The sequence below is a fragment of the Aspergillus sydowii genome (genome assembly GCF_001890705.1).
Source record: "Aspergillus sydowii CBS 593.65 unplaced genomic scaffold ASPSYscaffold_1, whole genome shotgun sequence".
Classification (NCBI taxonomy): domain Eukaryota; kingdom Fungi; phylum Ascomycota; class Eurotiomycetes; order Eurotiales; family Aspergillaceae; genus Aspergillus; species Aspergillus sydowii.
Window position 1 is genome coordinate 3,840,480 of NW_024467859.1, and position 15,209 is coordinate 3,855,688.

General features: G+C 51.6%; 6 protein-coding genes across 6 annotated transcripts; 2 read left to right on the forward strand and 4 right to left on the reverse strand.

Moving 5' to 3' along the window:
• Positions 1–428: 428 nt before the first annotated feature.
• ASPSYDRAFT_26707 (uncharacterized protein) lies at positions 429–1,061 on the reverse strand (the record flags this gene model as incomplete). The annotated part of the gene is made up of 1 exon (XM_040844307.1): positions 429–1,061. The coding sequence occupies one exon, from the start codon at positions 1,059–1,061 to the stop codon at positions 429–431; it is 633 nt and encodes a 210-aa protein (XP_040708533.1).
• A 2,322-nt stretch (positions 1,062–3,383) lies between these two features.
• Positions 3,384–4,418, forward strand: ASPSYDRAFT_138625 (uncharacterized protein; the record flags this gene model as incomplete). The annotated part of the gene is made up of 2 exons (XM_040840857.1): positions 3,384–3,561; positions 3,619–4,418. Coding segments are annotated over 2 exons (978 nt in total), but the record flags the coding sequence as incomplete, so codon positions are not given.
• A 1,538-nt stretch (positions 4,419–5,956) lies between these two features.
• On the reverse strand, positions 5,957–7,170 carry ASPSYDRAFT_54163 (3-isopropylmalate dehydrogenase; the record flags this gene model as incomplete). The annotated part of the gene is made up of 3 exons (XM_040848804.1): positions 5,957–6,170; positions 6,219–6,639; positions 6,693–7,170. 3 exons carry the CDS (start codon positions 7,168–7,170, stop codon positions 5,957–5,959), a joined length of 1,113 nt encoding a protein of 370 aa, XP_040708535.1.
• A 1,529-nt stretch (positions 7,171–8,699) lies between these two features.
• ASPSYDRAFT_140063 (GPI anchored serine-threonine rich family protein) lies at positions 8,700–9,524 on the forward strand (the record flags this gene model as incomplete). Its single annotated transcript, XM_040841011.1, has 4 exons — positions 8,700–8,751; positions 8,796–8,874; positions 8,922–9,056; positions 9,113–9,524. 4 exons carry the CDS (start codon positions 8,700–8,702, stop codon positions 9,522–9,524), a joined length of 678 nt encoding a protein of 225 aa, XP_040708536.1.
• A 1,033-nt stretch (positions 9,525–10,557) lies between these two features.
• ASPSYDRAFT_39483 (alpha-amylase) lies at positions 10,558–12,936 on the reverse strand. Its single transcript, XM_040845907.1, has 8 exons — positions 12,639–12,936; positions 12,161–12,568; positions 11,499–12,094; positions 11,429–11,452; positions 11,357–11,377; positions 11,089–11,311; positions 10,771–11,032; positions 10,558–10,697 (listed from the first exon to the last, which is right to left on the reverse strand). The coding sequence occupies exons 1-8, from the start codon at positions 12,706–12,708 to the stop codon at positions 10,673–10,675; spliced, it is 1,629 nt and encodes a 542-aa protein (XP_040708537.1). The 5' UTR covers positions 12,709–12,936; the 3' UTR covers positions 10,558–10,672.
• Positions 12,937–13,374: 438 nt separating this feature from the next.
• On the reverse strand, positions 13,375–15,088 carry ASPSYDRAFT_26712 (alpha-amylase; the record flags this gene model as incomplete). Its single annotated transcript, XM_040844309.1, has 2 exons — positions 13,375–14,007; positions 14,072–15,088. The coding sequence occupies 2 exons, from the start codon at positions 15,086–15,088 to the stop codon at positions 13,375–13,377; spliced, it is 1,650 nt and encodes a 549-aa protein (XP_040708538.1).
• Positions 15,089–15,209: the final 121 nt, after the last annotated feature.

The window sequence follows — 15,209 nt, forward strand, 5'->3', positions numbered from 1 at the left end:
CATTACACCACTGTAAAGGTTACTTTTAATGCCACCGTACGTGCATGTCCATATCGGCATCGGACCGTGGATCAGTCAACGTACATCGGTTAACTGTATGAATGGGCCTCCGCGGTTTGAATTGAACAGGAGTAGCCAGTAGACCAAGACGTCGGTCTTTTCAAATCAGTAAGAACTATGGTCCAGTCCTTGAATAAGAGTGCCCTAACTATTCTTGTACTACCAACTGCTCGGTGTTGAAGATATTTTACTTTCTTTCTGAACAACTTAGTTACAAAGTGAGACATTCAGTCAACAATGTTCATAATTCGTACTTAATCCATTGTTATCAATAACATCGCAACGAACACATAAGGACATCCACAGTAGTACCTCGGAATAAGGAAGCATCAATCGCCCATCACCAGCGCCGCAGCCTCTAGGTCTAGTCACTTAAATATCATTTTTACCTCCAGACTTGCAGGTATCAAAGTCACTTCCCAGTCCCGAATCTTGGCCTTCTTCAGAGACCCCGAGGGTCCAAGCGACAGCCACCCAGTCCAAGTACCACCATGGGTCAGCTTCATGCACTGAGCATTACAGATATTATCATCCAACACGCTATGGATGAAATGATAAATAGCACCGGCAATAGTCCCCTGCTCCGCGGTAGTATCGCAGTTGCGCCCAGTAGCATAGTACTCGAACTCGAACTTGTCCAGGGTAGCAGTGAAAGAGCTGCAGTCGTGGTCGTTGGACTTCTCCTTGATCATGGTGCCTAGGGTGCGTGCGATGATCTTGGCCTTGTCGACCTTCCTGCAGTCTCTGTCGTCGTAGGAGTAGTCGTTCTCGCAGGCCTTGATGGGCGTGCGGGAGAGGCCGAGACGAGTCATTGCGTCTCCGTTAGGGGTGTCGATGATTTCGAGGTCGGTTCGGTTGCCCATGTTGTCGTATGAGATCCAGCCGTTGGGGGGCTGGGTTGGGAGGTCGGAGGGGGCGTCAGTGGGAGGGTTCACTGCGGCGCCTGCCACTGCGGTGGCTAGGAGGCTGAAAGTAAGAACGAGGATCTTTGAGTGGAGCATCGTGATGCTTGATGGTAATAAGGAGTAGGGAATTGGAAGTAAGGGCCGGTGTTTGATTGTTGGAAGTTTGAAGATGTTAGATTCTCAGGTTATTGAGGATGAGGATGAGAGAGAAGGACAGGATCGAGGGCGTCTTTATATCTTTATGAAGGCTGAAATATCGAAGGATGTACCGAACCCAGGCATCTACCATGTTTGCCATGAGCATTCACCTCCAAAGATAGGGTTTACATCTATTCAGTGGTCTGTGTTGATAGAATTGGCACATACATATTTACGCAACTCGATCTAGACAGTTCGACTCGGGTAAGCGTGGAACTGCTCTTCTGAGTCCATATATTACTTGAGCTGGTAAATAGAACGTGGAATAGTAACAAAAAGTCGTAATCCTTCAAGGTCACGCCCGTATTGCAGCCATCCACGAGCTTGCAGCCGTTTGGCTGTAGTCTCTCTGCGTCTTCGGGGACTGACCTTTGTGGTGACTATACTAGCAAAAGCTGTCACTCGCCTACTCCATTCGCAGCAGAATGGTAGGCTAGATCCCATGTGTGAGTTCTTACCCTCCGACCCCGTGGGGGAGCACACATCCACTGCCTATTAGACGAACACCGTTCTAATCTACGAGTCATTGTGAATATTGGTAGCAGCTGGGAGACCAATGCTATTGCTTCATCTTGCAATATCCAGCATCGACCTGTGCACTCATTACCTTGATTCACAACTTCAACTTTAGCAACGCTGCATCCATCGTTCTCGGATGGAATATGGAACGCGCGGCCAGGTCCGTAGTAGCCCAAAACTCCTTCACTGTCTTTTACACCAGGCTCGATAAAGCCGCAGATCTGACGACGCCTTACACTCGCACTCAGACATATCACTGCAAAATCATTAATTGGTCGTGGGCTGAGAACCGGTGACATGCCCCGTGTCACCCCATCAGAGGATCCGGACCAACAGCATGGACAACAATTTTGAAGGCAGAAGTAGAAGAGTAATGATCAAGTAACAGTTGATTTAGGCTACGTCTGCCTTCCGGTGTGTGCTCAGCCTTTCTCGCAAGTTCGCAACTCGACCGGCTGCGTCGAGGCCTGGTAGGACCAAAGAAGGTTCTGCCTGCCGCTTTGGGCCATCTCACCAGGGACTTCTCAGCGTGAAACCGCTTATGCCTTCAGTGGATAGAAGGACTGAACACGTTACGAATGCGATCACGACACGATGGACCTGACCTGATATCGGTTGTGGGGTCGATGGGCTCGGCAGATCCACGCCTTACGAATCTACTCCGTACAACGCAACCAGCATTACCTTCAAGCATTCTTCAGATATTCTTCTAACCTGTCACCCGATGCTGTGAGTGTACAGTTTATATCGGAATTAACTTGATTGCCAAGTTGTTCTCAAACACTATGCTCTGTCCCCCGCATACTAGTCCGAAGATCTACAGCGTGGTAATACTTGTCCACCATTTAATCAAAGCTTCACACACTTAAACTGCGTTAAAGACACTTTCACATCGAATAGAATGACAACTATCTTCCCGGTCTTCGTGGGAGGGGTGGTTATGAAGACGCAGGCGTCTGGTATATAGTGGCTACCCTCCGAGGCACACGATGCTGCAAGGATCTATGAGCAATTTGCCTCTGATATGTCGAATCTCCAACACTCGAATCACATCCAGCTTAGTGTCTGACTCTGGACGGTTTGCTTGGCTGTTTTGGCTTGGTCGTCAGCCCTAAACACGCTGGATACCACACCGCGCATGGACCTGCAAAACCTTCATGCACCTCGGTCGTAAAAAAAAGAACTTTTATCGTCTTCGCAACTGCGGTTTATTCCGAAGCCTAATGTTTGACCGACTGTGGAAGAGCTGTCAATTTGGTCCGTTACGCGGCGTGTTTCAGCATCGCGGACCCTTCAGGTCTCACCATGATCCTGTCAGAATAATGATCGTCACTCTTGGCTTCGAGACTGCGGTCTGGCCGAGTCCCCGACCCAATGCGTTTGCGGGGACTAGCCCAGATGGATTCGTGGGCTTGCTGTTTCGTTTCAGGGCTCAAGAGCGTTGCAGCGTTTCCCGCGTATGCGTCGCAGGCCGTGCCCCTTACTATATCCGAGTCACACAGCCGTCCAGCCCTATTTATTGCTGTGAACAGCCGGTCGTCGTGATGCAGTCCAGACTCTCCTTCTCTGGTCCCGTCCTTCCTTTCTTCGTGCAGGCTCAGACTGTGTCTGCTGCCCACTTTCCTTAACATGGCGCTCTCCGTTCTTTTCGTGTACCTGCTGGCAGTGTTCACCTCGTTGGCTGCTGGAAAGCCAATTCTGATGCCCCGGCTGGCCCAGGATGCATCAAAACCCTCTTTTGACGTGACTCTCGAGTCTCTTGGAGACAGCACCGTGCGGGCAGCGGTCACCAATACTGGAAACGAGGCTGTTCGTCTTGTTCGCAGAGGCGGCATTCTCGACCACGTTGCTACGAAGAAGGTCAGGGTTGATCACGGTGGTTAGTATCACTTTATATCATCTTACCAAACAGAAGGTAGACGTACTAATGAATCAGACATTGAGGCTGTCTTTAAGGGAGCCCAGGTCAAATATATCCGCTCGCACCTCAACGACGATGCCTTCGTCCAGCTCGCGCCCAACGAGACCGTCACCTCTGTCTTCGACGTTGCCGACTCTCACGACCTCTCTGACGGAGACCACACAGCTGTCTCCAATGGCGCTCTTGAATACACCACCCTGACCGACAAGGAGAAGTTCAATACCTTCCACTACAAGTCAAACAAGATCTCCTTCACCGCGTCAGACAATGCCAACCGTCTCCGGGCTCGCAGCACCATCGACTGCTCCGACAACGAATACAACTCGGCCGTCAAGGCCGCCATATCGCGCGCAGGCGAGATGGCCAAAGCCGGTGCCGCCGACGCTCGCAAGGGCGCCAGCGCCAACTTCAAGAAGTTCTTCTTCACCGAGTCCCAGGATGCCCTCGACGAAGTCGCCGGGCGTCTGGAAGCCATTGCCTCCGAAGCAACCAGCACTGGCAAGATGACCTACTACTGTGCGCCCCGGAGCCGGGACGACTGCACCGGCAACATCGCTGCCATGACCTACCCGTCCGACAACATCGTCGTCAACTGCGACTTGTACTACGAGACCGAGGCTTCCTCCGACACCTGTGGCTACCTTGACCAGGGCGGTATTGCGCTCCACGAGTTCACGCACGCCACGGGCATCTACAGCCCCGGGACTGAGGATATCGCCTACGGCTACGAGGAGGTCCAGAGCCTTGATACCGACAGGGCGTTGAACAACGCCGACTCGTACGCATACTACGGTGCTGCCATTTACCTCCAATGCGCTGCCGACGACTCTACCCCCTCGGGCACCCCAATCAGCGGCGGCGGCAGCTCAACTGTTCCTGTTGCGCCCACGGCCTCTGTATCCCCGACCTACCCGCCTTTCCCTAGCACTGGCTTTGGAGGCGGTGGTGGCTGGCCTTGGGGTCAGGACGGTGGCTATGACAGCGGCTATATGAACGGGCTTAACAGGAATGCCGGTTCGGGCAGCACTCCAACTGGGGGCTCTGGCGTTGGATTCAGCGGCCTTCCCATACCTAGTGGTATTCCTGGTGCTGGATCTGGATCTGGCTCCGATGACTTCGGTGGTCTCTTCCCCAGTGGCACCCCTGGCTCTGGCTCTGGCTCTGATGACAGTGGATTCGGTAGCTTCCCTATCCCTAGTGGTATCTTTGGTGGCTCTGGCTCAGGCTCAGGCGATGACTCTGGCTCTGGCGGTGGCTTCGGTGGCCTCTTCCCTAGTGGTATCCCTGGTGCTGGATCTGGATCTGGCTCCAGCTCTGGTGACAGTGGCTTTGGTGGCCTCTTCCCCAGTGGCACACCTGGTGGTGGCTCTGGCTCTAGCGATGGTGGCTTTGGTGGCTTCCCTATTCCCAGTGGCATCGCTGGTGCTGGTTCTGGCTCTGGCTCTGGCGATGACTCTGGCTCTGGGGACAATTGGTTCGCCGAAATTCCCAGCGCTACTGGCACCCCTGGGTCTGGCTCCGGCTCTAGCTCTGGAGGCAGTGGCTTCGGCAGCTTTCCTATTCCTAGTGGCATCGCTGGTACTGGCTCTGGATCAGGTTCTGGTTCTGGTTCTGATGATAGTGGCTTCGGTGGCTTCCCTGTCCCTAGTGGCATTGCTGGTTCCGGATCTGGATCTGGATCTGGCTCTGGCTCTGGAGGCAGTGGCTTTGGTGACTTCCCTATCCCTAGTGGCATTGCTGGTTCCGGATCTGGATCTGGATCTGGCTCTGGCTCTGGAGGCAGTGGCTTTGGTGACTTCCCTACCCCTAGTGGCACCCCTGGTACTGGCGCAGGATCAGGATCAGGATCTGGCTCTGACGACAGTGGGTTCGGTAGCTTCCCTATTCCCAGTGGCATTGCTGGTTCCGGATCTGGATCTGGATCTGGCTCGGGCTCTGGAGGCAGTGGCTTTGGTGGCTTCCCTATCCCTAGTGGCATCCCTGATACTGGCTCTGGTGGCAGCGGCAGTGGCGGCGGTGGTTTCCCTGTCCCTAGTGGTGTCCCTGGTACTGGATCTGGCTCTGGCTCTGAATCTGGCTCTGAATCTGGTTCTGAGGACAGTGGGTTTGGTGGTTTCCCTATCCCTAGTGGTATCCCTGGTGCTGGCTCTGACTCTGGGAGTAGCGGCTTCAAGCAGTGATTGGATGCTGCATGGACGAAGGCTCTTAACCAGGGACTTTATATATTCTTCCCCCTGTTTCACATTCCGGTCTCTTTCAAAAGTTGCACCTTCTCGGATTGGAGGTGTATTGACAATGTATATATCTAAGTAGCCTAGACGAGGCCAATCCTTTATCTCATGTCTACCTACAGCTACGCTCCCAGTAGCGCTGCAACCACTGCATCTCCAAACTCTTTAGTTCCTGTTTTCCCTCCCAGGTCAGATGTACGGATTCCTCTGTCAAGTACAGCCCGCACTGCATCTTCTATTTGACGCGCCTCCTTCTCCATGTTGAAGGAGTATCGGAACATCAGCGCCACACAGAGAATCATGGCAGTCGGGTTAGCGATATTCTTCCCGGCAATTCTGGAGATTGTTAGCATGAATCATCCATAGGGCCCTTTCTATACATACGTCGGAGCAGACCCATGCGTCGGTTCATAAAGCCCATGCACCTTCTGGTCCTCGCCCGGACGAGGCAATCCATCCAAGCTGGCACTCGGCAAGACACCCAGCGTGCCAACCAGCGAGCCAGCCTGGTCAGAGACCATATCGCCAAATGTATTATCGGCGAGGATCACCCCGTTCAAAACCCGCGGGTTCGTAGCCATGATTAGGGATGCCGAGTCCGCGAGTTGGTGGATCAGCTTCACCTGCGGGTATTCTTCGACCATGGTCTTCTCGACGACACGGCGCCAGAGACGCGACGAGGCGAGCACGTTGGCTTTGTCGAGGGAAATCACGGGCCATGGAGGGTCATGGCGGAGGGCTAGTTCTGCTGAGAGACGGGTGATGCGTTGGATTTCAGCGGTGGAATAGCCCCATTCGTCCATTGCTGGGTAGATGTTAGCAACCCTACTTCTGTATTGCCTTGCAATAAATAAATACCATAATTCTCTTCTTCCACCTTCTTCCCAAAATAAGCCCCGCCACAGTTCTCCCTCACAACAACAAAGTCCACCCCCTCAATGACATCCTGCCGAAACGGGCTGAAATCCCTCGCAATCTCCCGACTGGGCATGTCCACCGAGCAAGGCCGCAGATTCGCATAGATGTCCATCGCCTTGCGCACCTGCAGCAACCCGCCCTCTGGCCCGTCCAGCCCCCGCCGGATATGATCCCACTTTGGGCCCCCGACGGCAGCAAAGAGCACAGCGTCTGCGGCGACTGCAGCGTCCTTGACGGACTGGGTGACCGACTGTCCGTGCGTGTCGATGCTGATACCCCCGATAAGCTCCTCTTGCAGGTTGAACTGGGCAGTCTGGGTGTTGAATGTCGATAGGACCTTTGTAGCTTCGGCCATGACCTCGGGTCCGATGCCGTCGCCGGGCAGGACGAGGACGTTGTATGTTTTCTTCGATGCCATGTTCCGTTTGTTGTATTTCTATGTGGTCCTGACAGTAAGAGAGTACGAGATGAGTGTGCCGTGTGATACGTGATACAGCTGATGGCGACGATTGTGGAGATTCGCTCTTATACCTTCACCCCGTGGACGTCCTCAAGTCCTATATCGGCACTCGGAGATCAGGCCGACAATGCGGGGAAGAAGCACACCGGATTTCCCCCGATGCCGCACTCTTCGGCTGCATATCCCATTGATTCTCTGCTGAGTAGGCTTTAAGATGCTAGGACTGAAGTCTGAATAAAGGGCAACATGCTGTCATTCAACCAATTCGGCAGTTTGTGTGTGTAGCTGCACCCAAACATTCTGTAGAACTACTTGGTTGTGTTTGCTTGTCCACAGCACATTCAGGAGAAACGCTAGCGGCTGTACAGACATGCTAAACGCCTCCGTCCACTGTCGGATTGACATTCAGACCCCTCCTGCAAACCCCAACAGGAAAGGGGGCCCCCTCAACTGTGGCTCAGCTCGATGCCGTGGCTGATGTGTGGCTTTGCGTTGCTGACATAATGGCATAACCAAACGAGTCACGTCGTCGCGATGCAACACAAATATGTTGTTATTCAGGGGGCGGATAGCGAATTCTCAGTCTGAAGCTCAGAGAATCAGGTGTCCGAGTGCGTGATCTGACTTGGAAGTGTCGGTGGGAGGTTGGTGTTGGTGGTGGCTGCTAGCTGACAGCGCCGCATCTTGCTAATTATCAGTTCAAGCGATTGGTTCGGCACTTATGAGTGGTTGATACTGATATTTAAATAGATTCGATCCAAGCAAGGAGCTTTTGAGCGAAGGTTACATTTTTCAGTTGATAGGAACGCTCCATCCTTTTTGCGGTGTTCACGGAACATATATATTTAACCACACCCTAACCGCATTTCACTGAACAAAGGCCTTATCTATCAGAACACAATTGTCTGAGAAAAGTGAGCAGCAGTACACTTTTTGTGCAGGCTGCGATCCGACATAATGTAATATTTACTTTTGACAAGCGTGGTGAGACTGCCTGATAAGCCCAAAGTACGAGAACAGCATCATGGCCCAGACAAGAGCTGCTATTGGGCAAGACATCGTACCTGATTTGACTTGTCCTGCTTATCGGGACTTGGTGATTGTGGAAGTCTAATAGATTATGGTGGCGGCGGCGTATCGGAAGTTGAAAAATACAAGGAAGGAAAAAGGTGTCAGATTAGGTACGAGAAACAAGAAACATTGTCTTATTTCTATTTCAGATGTCTCATTGAGAGATCCGCAGAGGGCTGTCTCTCTTGTCGGGTCTCTCCACCTGTTTCTGCATCTGTTCAGGGCATACAGCATGAATATACTGCACTGTGTTCGCCGGTGGGCGTTGAGGTCTTAGTAGTTAGAGGGTTTGGACATAAATAGATTTGCCGATTTCTATATAATTCTTTCTCTGATCTCTATTCTACTTTGTATCATTTCCAGCACCTCGTTCTTCGTTTTAGTTCTAAACAAGACTCTCGTTCATACTCGCCAACATGCGTCTCACTCTCGTTTCTTCTCTGCTGCCCCTTGCAGTCTCTGTTGGAGGTAAGTCGGGCTCACTATTGTAGAGGTCCAGCTAACCAAGCCAGCTCTGTCCGTAACTGAGCCCAAGAAGGGTGCTGAGATCGACCCCTCGGACTCCTTCACTGTGAAGTGGGATTCCGTCAGGTATGTTCCCTTGCATTTACTGCCAATAGAAATGCTAACGAGTGCAGCACTGATCCCGCTTCCTTCGATATCTACCTCGTCAACAAGGCCATCTACCCCAGCGTCGAGAAGAAGGTCGCCTCCGATGTCGACACCTCTGACGGCTCTTACACCGTCGACGGCCTTTCCGGCGTCACTGATGGGTATCCATCCCATAATCAGAAACCCAGGGCGTATGGAAATAGCTAACAGAAACCAGCCACGGCTTCCAGATCAACCTGTTCTCGAACGAGGAAAAGAACACCGGCATTCTCGCCCAGTCTGAGCAATTCAACATGACCGGCGACGCCTCTAGCACCTCGTCCACCTCCAGTTCCTCGAGCACCTCCACCAGCTCTACCACCTCCAGCACCAGCGCCTCTTCCACTGAAACCGAAACCACCTCTACCAAGACAGGCACCAAGACCGAGTCCACCTCTGCCAGCTCTACATCCGGCTCCGACTCCAGCTCCACCTCGGACGCTGGGTCTTCTTCGGCTGCCTCTTCGTCTGGTGCTGCTGCCAGCTCTACCGGTATTCCCCAGGTCGATGACAACGCCGGTGCTGCTCTCGGTGCTTCGGTGACTGTCCTTGCTGGTCTTGTTGGTGCTGCATTCGCCTTCAGCCTGTAAGGGAATATACTCTCAAGGTTGACCGTGGTCTCATTACGAATACCGTACGATTTCACAGGGCTCCAGTTGAAAGAAACCGAACCGGTGGGATTATAGGGCTGTGAATTACGGATACCTAATATTATGGTCGTTTTGCTATGTGGAGAATATGGCCGTTGAAGTATTTAGGACTTGACATATAGAGTAGAAAATGCTAATATTGGCTGCCAAACACCACGTCCAAATTAAACATAGAACTATGCGCGTCGTAGGTAAAACAGGGCTATGTGAGTGACGCCCGGAACAGAAATTGCTCTCTGTACCTGGTTTTACTGAATATGCAGATACCTGACTCGGAGACGTTGAGTCTGACCCAGGATAAACTGGTTTGCCTGTTAACCCTGGAACTGGTAACAATGGACCCATGCAGTGGGGATCTCGGTATTCTATGGAGGTTCGAAAGGCAAACTCTGCGCCGGGCTTTCCGAGACATGGATAGGACGATTAACAGTTCGGTAGACGGTAGACGGTGCATGACGTCTGGTTCTTCTGCGAGTTGGAGCTGAATAGCTACCGGAGAAAGGTAAGATTGTGCGGTTGGCATCTATTGGCGAAATAGTTCGTAATTATTAAATACGACACTATCAACAATTACCACTTGCCAATAATGGACAAGCAAATAAAACCAAAATTCGCATTTTATTGGCAATAACTTGGCAGTATTTGGCAGGGCTTAACGGGCTAAAACTACCGGATTTTCTTCCAAGACAGCGGGCCATGGGCCATGGCATGCCATGTCTCATTCGAGGTGGATACTGGGACCAGTAGTAAATTTGTAAATATGACCTATAGTTTTGACCAGGGTCCAATTAATTTCCACCGTGTTCCATGTATCGCCACGGGACTTGGGCGGTTATTTTACCTGTTTAGGGTCCTCTGGGTCCATCTCTTGCTGGGCTGACTATTTTAAGTCGGGCAATCACAGCCCTAACCTTGGACAGTGGAAGAGTGTTCCTCGGGTGTATTCTTGAGTCGCGAGTATTTTTTTCTGTTACTGCTGATTGACTGTATATGATTAAATTGTGTTGATTATAATGCTGGGGCAATAACCGCCAGCATGGTATTTTGCTAATAGAGATTTCAATCTACTCCCCTCCACTGTAACCACATTAATTCCCATAAATATTCACATCACTAGCCAAGAAACCAGTCAGCCACAGAAAAGAAAACAGGAAATTGAGACGAGAGGACGAAGGGTGAGACAAACAATTCTCCGTGGAGATTCACTCGCCCAGCAGCAGCCGAGTCAACCCACACACTCACACTCGTCCCATCAACAGGGAACTCCCCATAACCCCATTTATCGATGACGACAGATGGCGTATTTGCACTTCCAAGACGGAGAACATCCGTCCACTCCTCGTTGATGTGTCCTGGGCCAACGTACATCCGCTTCGTGGCTGGGCCTGCATTGCTCATCACGCAGGCGAGCCCGGAGCGATGCCGGGCGTTTCCGTAGCGAATGAATCCTGCAAAACGATTTATTGTTAGCTTGATGCCCGGGAAGCTGTTGAGATAGGCATACCGATGCAGTTGGCGGCGTCGAAATAGTCCTGCTGTTCGCCGTATGCAAAGCCCTTGCGCACCTGCGTTAGAATGGGCAGTTTGCCCTTGCAGGCTGGCTTCATTGTCGTTTTGACATTCTTGCTAATGCCGTAGAGGTCTCCGTAGAAGACGCAGGGGTGGCCTTCTTTGCGGAGGAGCGTGAGGGCGTACGCGAGGGGCTTGAACCACGCTGCGACGGGGGTCTGGGTGTGTCAGTTGGGGTAGACTTAGTGGGCTTGAATACTTACATCCATCATTTGTCCTGGTTGCTGCGTTTGTGGTTAGTACAATGTCATTACTGGGTGGAGGGGCTTATCTACTGTGTCGTGGTTGGTGACGATAGTCTGCGCTGGTCAGTGGTGCTACTTCATGAGATAACGGGCAACTTACCACTGCGTGTTCAGGCTTGCGCTGGACGAGTGTATCTTTGAATACACTTCGAAGGTCTGCCCCTCTGGTTTTGGAAAGACTGGAAAACTTGTTGAGAAGAGGCACATCGTACGCAGAGACTGTATACTGCATCTGCTCGAGATACCCAACCAACTCCCGTATATCCCCCGTCCAATACTCACCGATCACGAAAAAATCCGAGTTAGCAGTTCTCCGAACATGCTCAGCAAAGTCTTTCTGAAACCCCGTTGACATGTGTTTTGCAGCGTCTAATCTCATCCCATCCAAAGCCAGCTCCTTGGTGATCCAAGAACCCCAGTTTAGCAAGTCGTCTCGTACCTCTGGATGCGACAAGTCCAGATCAGCAAACATCAGGTAGTCATAGTTCCCATTCTCAGTTGAAACATCGCGCGCCCAGTCCTTGTTTGGGCCGAGGATGCGGAAGATGGCATTCTCTCTGCTTTTGTCGTCCCAATCAACTCCGGAAAAGTGCTGCGAATGATACTTCATCGGGCTGTATGTATCTCCACGACCGTTGAAGTCAAAGCCGACCCAGCCCTCGATCTCTAACGGTGTGGAGATCTCCACGGTTCGCCCTGGGTCACTGATCAGCATGCCGTGCACGCGATACGGGCTCCAGAAGTAGGGAATATTCAACATACGCTTGGGATCAACCTTGACAGCCTGACACTTTTCAGGATAATCTGCACCAGCCTTATGGTTTAGAACCGCATCCCAGTAGACACCAATACCTATTTCATGGGCATCTTTCACCAACTCATCCAGCTCCCCCCGAGAGCCCCATTTAGTGCTTGTGGCCCCCTTCTGGTCGAACTCCCCCAGGTCATACAAATCGTAGATATCATAGCCATTGCCATTGACATCCATACCCTTACACCCCGGCGGAATCCACAGACTGTCAACCCCGATGGCCTTCAACCCTGGCAGGGCGCGTCGCAGCCGCCGCCAGTGCAGCCGGTCGGCGGGGACATGCCATTCAAACGCCTGGAAAGTCAGGCTATTGTTGGCGGTATTCCATGAGGGGAGTGTGTCCAATTGCGCCGCTGCGTCTATAATTGCATCATTTTAGCGTGTCCTGGACCCTGGTCGATTGCAGCTGTGTTTGTCCTGCCTGCCTACCTTCTACCTTCTTCGACCGATTCCCCTTGCGCTCCCCTCGGGGCAGGCAGCATTGTAGAATCGACAGCATGTTGTCTTGACGATGTATGACGTAGCAAAAACAACTGATCTGGCGCTTTTCTTTCTCCTCAGCTTGTAAAAAAAAGCACCAGTATATTATATCCCCAACTGTACAATACCATTAGTTTAACGAGTTAACTGCCCCTGTCAGCCATATTTTGGCTTTAATTCTTTTCCTGTTTCTGCTTCTATTATTATTACCGACTGATGTATTTTGAAACAGACACTCGTGTTTCGGCAGAGTTAAGGCTGCACTGTCGTGGGCGATCTCCGAGACATTTCTGGATTTATTTCTGGCGGTGGCGCTGAGACCGGCGGGGGGGATGGGTCCCAAATAGGGCTGCGATTCGTGCGGCGATGGCTCGGCGGTTTTCTCGTGTTGGGAGCGATGGAGCGGAAATATTGATATTTACGATATTTATTATGTAAATATGCACCGTATGCACCACAAAAAATAATTTTGGAAAATTGTTTGTTTGATGGAGGAAATAGGTGTGGAAATAGGAGTATCGTACATCTCATTAACAGGAAAGTAAATATGTAATAGAGAAAGAATAGCAGGAAACCGGCTGGGTATCTCATTGTCGAAACGGCCAAAATGAGAAAAGAAATAGAAAAAAGTAAAAAAAAAAAAAGAAAAGAAAAAGAAAGATCATGTCCGTATTCCTACCGGCCTTCACAGCAGAACCAGGGTCGCTGCCACCGACAGCACTCCGACCACTGCACTGCCTGTCAGCGCAATCCTGCTGCTCCCAGACGACGGCTTCACTCCGGTCTTGATCTCCGCCAGCGTAATATTTTCCAATGGATTCCCGCAAAGGCCGCTCCCCTGCAACATATCCGCCGGGAAAAGCACCCGTGGCTCGCCCTTGTCCAGAGGCAGCGTCAACTGTCCCTCATCCAAAACCGTATAATTCACACAGTTGAGGATATCCATTACCACCGTACCGGAGTTATAGCTCACAGGCAGATCAATCGTATAAGCACCGCCCTTGGAACCCTGGTTCGAGAGTACCATAATCGTGTGCCGGCCCTGAACGCCCTTCCGGAACACGAGCTCGCTGGCCCCCACGTAGATCGGACTCGACTGCTCGTCGACGTAGTCGTGTCCGAGTTTGATGGCGTGCTTGCGAAGCAGATTCAGCTTGGTGATTAGTTTGTACAGCTCAGCGTTTCTGTCGTATTTGGACAGCCACAGTGCTTCGCGGTTTTTGGGCTGCCCGCCGCCGGAGAAGTGTTGCTCTTGTCCTTGGTAAATCATGGGGATGCCGTCGAAGAGCATTGTGAATGTTAGTGTGTTTTTGGCAATCTGTTTGTATTATATTAGTTATAGCCTTCTAGGTGGTGAGTAGGTTTGTAGTGGGGGCAAGTACCGCCATCTCAGGCATCCAGCTGGGGATCCGCTGCAGATCGTGGTTCTCAGAGAACGACACGAATGCAGTAATATCCTGGCAGGATTGCTTCATAATTTCCACCTTCAGGAAGAGATCAGTCGTATTACCCTTGGTGAAGGCCTCGAGCATGGAATAGTAGATCGGGTAGTTAGGGACGCTGTTGATATAGTTGCCCTGGTAGTTGCAGATAGTCTCGACCTCACGCTGCAGCACTTCACCAGTCATGAAGATGTCCACGTTGTTTTGGAAATTCTCGAGAGAGGCATTGTTGATGTGTTTCGCGGCGTCAATTCGCAGCCCGTCTATCGAGTACGTTTTGATCATCTCGTTCGCCCAGCTTGTGAGCATGTCCTGGACGTCCTCGTGTTCGGTGTACAGATCCGGCAGGGCGACCTTGGTATCACCAGTTTGACACATCTGGGCCTCATTCCAGTCATTCCAATCGTGGATCTTGCAGTACTCGTGGAAGTAGTCGGAGTTGTTAAACGGTGTGAAGACCGAATAGTCGATATTTGTCGCAGGGTCCTTGCCGTTGGTGATGTATGCCATGTTGTTGATGACCGTGTCCATCATGAGATACATACCCCGGTCATGAAGCGCCTTACTAAGGTCGAGTAGATCCTGATGTGTCCCGAAATGCGAGTTCAGCGAGTATAGATCCAATGGCCAGTATCCGTGGTATGCTTCACCATACGATACACGGCCTTCCACATTCTCAACAATAGGCGAGATCATGACGGCGTCAAACCCCATCCCTTGGATATAGTCTAGATGGTTGATTGTCCCCCGCCATGTTCCTCCACAGTATAACCCTTCCGTAGTGTTGCATTTCGCCGTCGTTGACCCGTCGGTTCGCGCGAACCTGTCGGTCATGGTCTGATAGATGGATCTGGACTTCCATGCTGCGGTATTCGCAGCCAGCGATGGGTCGAAAAGGCCAAGAAGGTGAATACTGGCGACAAGGGCCAAACACGAGAGAGAAGAGAATGACATCATGATGGATTGTTATTAGGGCGCGTAATGTAAGATTAGGATGGGGGATAAGCAGAAACACGGTTTGACTGTTTCACGTCGCCCGTGTCAGATTGTCGTTCGTGGGCAGTTTGTCGATCTTCCT

Bases quoted from the DNA above. Each gene is read 5' to 3' on its own strand.
- ASPSYDRAFT_39483 (XM_040845907.1), bottom strand. From the start codon at position 12,708: ATGCTGTCGATTCTACAATGCTGCCTGCCCCGAGGGGAGCGCAAGGGG. The intron at 11,453-11,498 runs GTAAGTTGCCCG...TGACCAGCGCAG, and splicing joins GCAAGCCTGAACACGCAGTG to ACTATCGTCACCAACCACGA. The intron at 10,698-10,770 runs GTTTGTCTCACC...TTTCTTGGCTAG, and splicing joins GTGAATCTCCACGGAGAATT to TGATGTGAATATTTATGGGA.